We start from the raw sequence: 8,127 nt of genomic DNA on the forward strand, positions 1-8,127 counted from the left end.
GACTCTTTAGCCAAACCTACATTCCATTCAGGATGGTCTCCCACCTCCACCTCCCAGCTGTGTTTCCCTGAGCTGAAGCCCTCAGAGCCTAGAACAGTGTGATACTTAGTGAATCTCTCTGGATTGTCAGGAAGCTGCTGGTTTGTGTCTCCACGTCTCACACTGGTCAAATCATCAGACAGATAGAGCCTGGGGTTTGCAGTGTTTGGGTCCAGAATGACAGGACTGAAGTGGACCTTGTCCTTCATCTTCTCCCAGACTCTGAAGGACAGGTTGCCCAGGTGTTTGGCCACATCTATCAGCGCTCCTGAGACCAGCTGTGGATCTGACAGTGAGCACTGGACTCTGGCTCTGGTCTGAGTGGCTTTATAACTGCTGAGGAAGGGCACGTTGTGTTTCTGCAGGTCTTCTTCAACAGCAGAGATACTGTCTGACAGAGAGGAGATGTGCTCCTGAATCATCTTCATCTCTCTGCTGATAGTCTTCCCCTTCTGCTCCTCTTCCTCCCTCAGAGCTGCCAGTCTGGACTCCTCTTCCTCTTTCAGGAACTGGTGGAGCTTGTTGAACTCTGCTCTGATCTGCCTCTCTGTGGACAACAGCTGCTTCTTGGAGTGTTTCACCATTTCATCGTATGTTTCCTCAACTTCTTCGTATGTGTCCCTCTTCTCCTGTAGAGACTCTAAGTCAGATGTCAGCTGGTCCTTCAGGTCACTGACTGCTTGTTCTACAGGAACCACCTTGTGACTCTGGTGGAGAGAAAACTCACAGACAGGACACACAGCTTTATCTTCATCCTCACAGAACCAATATGGGACTTCTGGATGTTTATCACACCACCTCCTCTTTCTTCTCTTCTTTTTCTGTCTCAGATGATCCAGCTTTCTGTCTCTCAGCAAACGAGTCAGACAGTTCTTTTAGAGCAAAGTTCACTGCTGGTTCATCTGTTGAGGACTTTGTTTTACAAATGGGACAGTTTTGTTTCCAGCTTGTTCCCAGAATTTCTTCAGGCAGCTTGAACAGAAGCTGTGGCTGCAGCTCAGAGACACAGGATCTCTGAAAGTCTCTGACACACATGGCAGTTCAGGAAACTTTCAAAAAGAACATTTTTCTCAGCCATTTCCTCTGATATGTGAATCGTCCGATTAACAGCAAGACTCACCAAATCTGTTTCCCTTTGAATTACAGGTTACAATCCTTCTGATCTGTGTTTATAGTGGAGATCCTTCACCCTGTAATGGCGTCTCAGCAATGTTGAAATCAGCTTTAAGTTTCAGTTTCCATTCTTTTAAATAAATAACTGACATTTAATTTTCTAACCAGCAGATGGTGCTATTTGATTAATTAACATATTTTACAGAAACTTTCCACATAATGTGCCTTAGCATTGTTACCTGTTTAAAAAAATATTTATTTTTAAGTGAAAAACAAAACATACATAATAAAATGCGTTGACATTGTAAAGAAATGTTTGACTCCAGAAACACCTAGTTAAAACACAAAACATTTAATACTTTATGTTTAACATGTTTTAAGAAATAACCACCATGTCAAATCATGTGTTATTCAACCAAAGTGTTAAATCATGAAATCATATTTTTATTAAATAAAAATATACTCATGCATGACACGCAGCAAAAATATGAATGAAAACATAAACAATAAAAAAACGTACATAACCATAAATAACTCTCTAAGAATCAGCTCCACCATCAGGCCAGTTTCACCAGTCTCTCACTGGCCTCCCACAGTTTCTTTGCCACACCAGCGTCTCTTGCGAAAGGACGCAGAGTAGCTGGTCGGCAGTCGACGAAGTAACCTCCGCTGTGTTTGGCAGCTTCATCTGACACAGCACAGTAGACGACAGTCTGAGCTCCAATCTCACACGGCACAAAAAACATCCACATGATCACCTGCATCAGCATCCGGAACAGGATGGAGTAGTGGCACGTCCAACCGCTTTGGACAAAACCTGGAGCGACACATGGAAGCAGAGATATTAGGAGAGATATATGTAGTGTGAGGAATATACACACTGTATGTTCAAGGTGGGCGAAATGATTCAACTCTACTAGCTTTGGATTAGTCATTTTATATCTTGATTTACGTATATCTGTCAAAGTTAACACAATAATAACGTATTAACGCAAATTTGTTTTAACTCCACTAATTTCTTTAACGCATTAACGCAACTTGTGATTTTTTAGTTGTATGGACTCAGTTTTAAAGCTAGACTGAAGATACTGTTATCATATGAAACTATAAAAACACAAGGAATCCATTGGTATCAACCTTTCATACTAGCTTGTCGCGAAGGAGGGTCTTTTCTCTGAGGACATGTGTATGTATGCGTGCATGAAACTGTAAGTTGGCTGGTTAAAGGGTTGTATGGTTATGTCCCAAACATTGCAGTTATTGCTAAACATAAAGTGAATCCAGCTCACAGTTAGCACTATTTAAAGCTAACACTGGAGACCTCAAGGCAGCACAAGGCATGGTACATTCCTCAGTCTGTGTGGTCGTGTTACTTTGCTACTATACTCTTAAATACTGGATCAATTTGTGTTATAAATATTCAGCACTTTTGCACCAGATTGTGATTGTTGCATCAGTGTTTTACCATTCTCGCATATGTATCCTGCACCATGTATATTTATTCATCACTCCAGTGGTGCATTTACTCAATAACTGTACTTAAGAACAAACTTGTTCTTGTTGTACTTGTTCTTTACTTGAGTACTTCCATTTCATGCAACTTTATACTTCTAGTCCACTACAGCTCAGAGAGAAATATTGCACTATTTCCTCCACTACATTTGTCTGACAGCTTTAGTTACTTTTCAGATTACAGTTTTTCTTCCTGAAAACCATGTACTGTATCTCCAGAGTGTTGGTTTTTAATGTTTGTGATGAACTGAAGGATGAAGTGTTCCTTTATGGGTTGAGACAATTCTCCTACAGTTCTTCTTAAGCTAAATAGACTATTTAAAAAGCCTCTTGGATCAGCTGGAAAATGCATCGTCACAACGCTGAAGACTGGGCTGTTTTTCTGACACCATGAAAAGTTGACTTTTTAGGACAGCGACGCTACAAACAAACATATGACGATCTTATAGAATATGATGCATTGCTGTAGATTAAACTACCCACCAGTATATAAAGGAGTTAAAATCAACACAGTCTTAAACATCTACAGCAGTAAAATGCAGCATATACATTAATGTAGCAGGAATATTAATCCAGAAACATCAGATATAATAGTAAAACACTGACGGGAACATTTTACTGCACAATGAGTACTTTTACTTGAAATACATTTTGCTGATACATACTTTTACCTAAGTAAGGTTCTGAATGCAGGACTTTAACTTGTAGTGGAGTATTTTCACAGTGTTGTATTTGTACTTTTACTTAAGTAAAGGCTCTGAATACTTCTTCCACCACTGCTCCACTCTACTCATTCTACAGTATGTTGATGTGGAGAGAAAACCTTACAGCTTTAATATTCCTTATTACATATATTGATTATTATTTTTAGTGTATTTACAGATAACATTACACATGTTCTGCTGAAAGTGGATTTAACTCCTGGACAGTTTTGTTGGAAAAGACTGGATAGTCATTTGTTTCTTCATCATAGTCAGTCACCTGCACCTTCTAACAGAGGACAGGAATATCTAACTGCAGCACACCAGTGTTGGTGCACACAGTGTCCCTCACCACCTGTATGTACTTCTACATGTCACTAAACAGCTGAGTGGAGTTTTTCTTTTGGTTAACACCACAGAAAATAAAAAATTAGAAAAGCACAAAAGAAGAATGTAAAAGAAACATGGAAATAATGATAAAGTATTTTATTTATTAGCAATCTGTATCCTCAACATCTGAATTTAAATGAAGATGCTACAGTAACACAACATAACAGGCAGCCTCTTTAGAGCTGAATAATTATATTTGTGTATCTGATTTCTGAGATAATTACATGAACAATTACTGAATGAAGCAACATATCAAGAGGCACAGTCACTTATGATTGTCTCCCAGATACCCAGAGGGATAGTTAGAAATATTTTGAAGGATAAGTAATAAAGACATTTTCTACAAGACCCTTAAGAAAGGTCAGGTTTTGATGAAACTGTGCAGGAAACAATCATATCCATGTAAACAAATGTGACAAAGTGGAAATAAAATGATCAAAATCCTCGCCAGCCTCTAAAAAGAAAAAGTGTACTTTGTCTCCACCTTGTGGAACTAAACAGAATGAAAATTATACCCATAAATCAACACTATCAACTGTATTATTTGGTATGTTGACTCTGAAAATATTTGTTCAAAATGATATAAATGAATAGAATGTAATTCTGCATCATCACTGATATACTGATTTGTTTGCACATAAAACAAGTGAAGGAACTGAAGCGTTTATCTATGAAAGTCACCAGTTACTATGAAACACAATGAAACAATTGTGAAATGTAAAAAATAAACAAGGTAAAATTAGGCTTTTTGTGATTATGTAATTTAAAATTATAGCTTTTATTTAGAGTAAACTTAAGGTTGTAGGTCCTTGGAAAATAAAAAAAAATCTGTAGATAAACATAGAAATATAATTATGACAGTAAATCTACTCGTCCCAGTTCTTGCAGCATATTTACATCACAAACACCATTTTGGTGAGAATGCTTCACACAACTTATTCTGCCTCCATTTATGCTTTAGTTTCTCATTCTGTGATTTGGAATATATTTTACAATAAACAAGGAATGTGTTCCATCATGTAATTTGTTTAAAGAGATCAAATCAGATTATTTCTTTAACCTTAATCTCTATATTTTCTTCATGTACTTTGAAATTACACGATTCTCTCCCAAACGAACTAACTGACAAGAAAACACCTCCGTTATAAAAATCCTTATAAATCACTTCGACCTCACCACCCTCCCTGAACATCTCAGAGAAATCTCAGTTTGACAGATTTTGACATCAACAGTTTTAGCATCACCAGCTGATCCAATACTGAAATATGGGAAGAGTTTCTCAGTGAAAGTGTCTCTGAGAGTGGAGATGTGAGTGATGTCTTTAGGGTTGTAGAAGGACACCTCCCCCCTGTCATAGTCCAGCTGGACTCTGATCCTACGGAGACTCTTCTTCACTCTGACTGTCTCACCAGCTCCATTAGTGTATTTTCCACTTTCATGAACTAAACACCAGATTCCATATTCTGGTGAGGCATATCTGTTCTCCTTCCTGTCAGATGACTCTTTAGCCAAACCTACAAGCCAGTGAGGATGGTCTCCCACCTCCACCTCCCAGCTGTGTTTCCCTGAGCTGAAGCCCTCAGAGCCCAGAACAGTGGGATACTTAGTGTTTCTCTCTGGATTGTCAGGAAGTTGCTGGTGTGTGTCTCCACGTCTCACACTGGTCAGATCATCAGACAGATAGAGATAGGGGCTTGCAGTGTTTGGGTCCAGAATGACAGGACTGAAGTGGACCTTGTCCTTCATCTTCTCCCAGACTCTGAAGGACAGGTTGCCCAGGTGTTTGGCCACATCTATCAGCGCTCCTGAGACCAGCTGTGGATCTGACAGTGAGCACTGGACTCTGGCTCTGGTCTGAGTGGCTTTATAACTGCTGAGGAAGGGCACGTTGTGTTTCTGCAGGTCTTCTTCAACAGCAGAGATACTGTCTGACAGAGAGGAGATGTGCTCCTGAATCATCTTCATCTCTCTGCTGATAGTCTTCCCCTTCTGCTCCTTTTCCTCCCTCAGAGCTGCCAGTCTGGACTCCTCTTCCTCTTTCAGGAACTGGTGGAGCTTGTTGAACTCTGCTCTGATCTGCCTCTCTGTGGACAACAGCTGCTTCTTGGAGTGTTTATCCATTTCATCGTATGTTTTCTCTACTTGTTTGTGTTTGTCCCTCTTGTCCTGTAGAGACTCTAAGTCAGATTTCAGCTGGTCCTTCAGGTCACTGACTGCTTGTTCTACAGGAACCACCTTGTGACTCTGGTGGAGAGAAAACTCACAGACAGGACACACAGCTCTCTCTTCATCCTTACAGAACAGTTTAGGCTCTTCTTGATGTTTATCACACACCTCCTCCACCTTCTTCTTTTTTTTCTGGCTCAGATGATCCAGCTTTCTGTCTCTCAGCAAACGAATCAGCCAGTTCCTTCAGAGCAAAGTTCACTGCTGGTTCATCCGTTGAGGACTTTGTTTTACAAATGGGACAGTTTTTGTTTTCAGCTTGTTCCCAGAATTTCTTCAGGCAGCTTGAACAGAAGCTGTGGCTGCAGCTCAGAGACACAGGATCTCTGAAAGTCTCTGAACACACGTGGCAGTTCAGGAAACTTTCAAAAAGAGCAATTTTCTCAGCCATTTCCTCTGATTTGTGAATCGTCCGATTAACAGCAAGGCTCACCAAATCTGTGTCCCTTTGAATTCGAAATGACAATCCTTCTGATCTGTGTTTATAGTGGAGATCCTTCACCCTGTAATGGCGTCTCAGCAATGTTGAAATCAGCTTTAGGTGCCAGTTTCCATTCTTTTAAGTAAATAACTGACATTTAATTTTCTAACCAGCAGATGGTGCTATTTGATTAATTAACATATTTTACAGAAACTTTCCACATAATGTGCCTTAGCATTGTTACCTGTTTAAAAAAATATTTATTTTTAAGTCAAAAACTAAACATACATAATAAAATGCGTTGACATTGTAAACAAATGTTTGACTCCAGAAACACCTAGTTAAAACACAAATGTAATATTTTATGTTTAACATGTTTTAAGAAATAACCACCATGTCAAATCATGTGTTATTAAAGCAAAGTGTTAAATCATGAAATCATATTTTTATTAAATAAAAATGTACTCATGCATGACACGCAGCAAAAATATGAATGAAAAACATAAACATAAAAGAAACGAACATAACCATAAATAACTCTCTAAGAATCAGCTCCACCATCAGGCCAGTTTCACCAGTCTCTCACTGGCCTCCCACAGTTTCTTTGCCACACCAGCGTCTCTTGCGAAAGGACGCAGAGTAGCTGGTCGGCAGTCGATGAAGTAACCTCCGCTGTGTTTGGCAGCTTCATCTGACACAGCACAGTAGACGACAGTCTGAGCTCCAATCTCACACGGCACAAAAAACATCCACATGATCACCTGCATCAGCATCCGGAACAGGATGGAGTAGTGGCACGTCCAACCGCTTTGGACAAAACTGTCTCAGTTTTAAAGCTAGAGTGAAGATACTGGTATCATATGAAACTATAAAAACACAAGGAATCCATTGGTAACAACCATTTCATACTAGCTTGTCACGGAGGAGGGTCTTTTCTTTGTGGACATGTGTATGTATGCGTGCATGAAACTGTAAGTTGGCTGGTTAAATGGTTGTATGGTTATGTCCCAAACATTGCAGTTATTGCTAAACATAAAGTGAATCAGTTAGTATAGAGTTAGTACTATTTAAAGCTAGCACTGGAGACCTCAAGGCAGCACAAGGCATGGTACATTCCTCAGTCTGTGTGGTCGTGTTACTTTGCTACTATACTCTTAAACACTGGATGAATTTGTGTTATAAATATTCAGCATTTGTTGGTCATATTTATTTGTCCAAGGTTGCCTTTTGCACCAGATTGTGATTGTTGCATCAGTGTTTTACCATGTTCACATATTTATCCTGCACCATGTTCATTTATTCACTTCTCCAGTGGTGGAATGTAACTAAGTGAATTTCCTTGGAAATTGGAGGCCCCAGGCAGTTGTCTAAAAGAAAAGTCTGCTCCTGGCTGTTTTTTCTTCGTGAACCAGAGTGTTTATCACTGGTGTTTCTGACTGTTAGTAGTTGGTAAACTTGGGTGTGTGATGCAACTACACTGTGTGCACAATTATTAGGCAAGTTGTATTTTGAGGACTATCTTTATTATTGAACAACTACAGTGCTCTCAGTCAATCCAAAATGTTAATAAACCTCAAACCTGAATATTTAAGAAAGTAAAAGTGAGGTTTTGGCTTTCTTAGGAGAATATCTATGTGTGCACAATTATTGGGCAACTATTAGTGTGCAGAATTATTATGCAACTAAATGAAAAACGAACATTTTCCCATCTCACTTGTTTATTTT

At 39.3% G+C, this 8,127-nt stretch overlaps 1 protein-coding gene across 1 annotated transcript; it reads right to left on the reverse strand.

Moving 5' to 3' along the window:
* Window positions 1-4,850: 4,850 nt before the first annotated feature.
* LOC119486078 (nuclear factor 7, brain-like) lies at window positions 4,851-6,416 on the reverse strand. The gene is given in 2 exon segments (XM_037765943.1): window positions 4,851-6,108; window positions 6,110-6,416. Coding segments are annotated over 2 exon segments (1,455 nt in total). The 5' UTR covers window positions 6,373-6,416; the 3' UTR covers window positions 4,851-4,916.
* Between the last annotated feature and the right edge of the window lie 1,711 nt (window positions 6,417-8,127).

The sequence above is a fragment of the Sebastes umbrosus genome, chromosome 4, assembly GCF_015220745.1.
Source record: "Sebastes umbrosus isolate fSebUmb1 chromosome 4, fSebUmb1.pri, whole genome shotgun sequence".
Classification (NCBI taxonomy): domain Eukaryota; kingdom Metazoa; phylum Chordata; class Actinopteri; order Perciformes; family Sebastidae; genus Sebastes; species Sebastes umbrosus.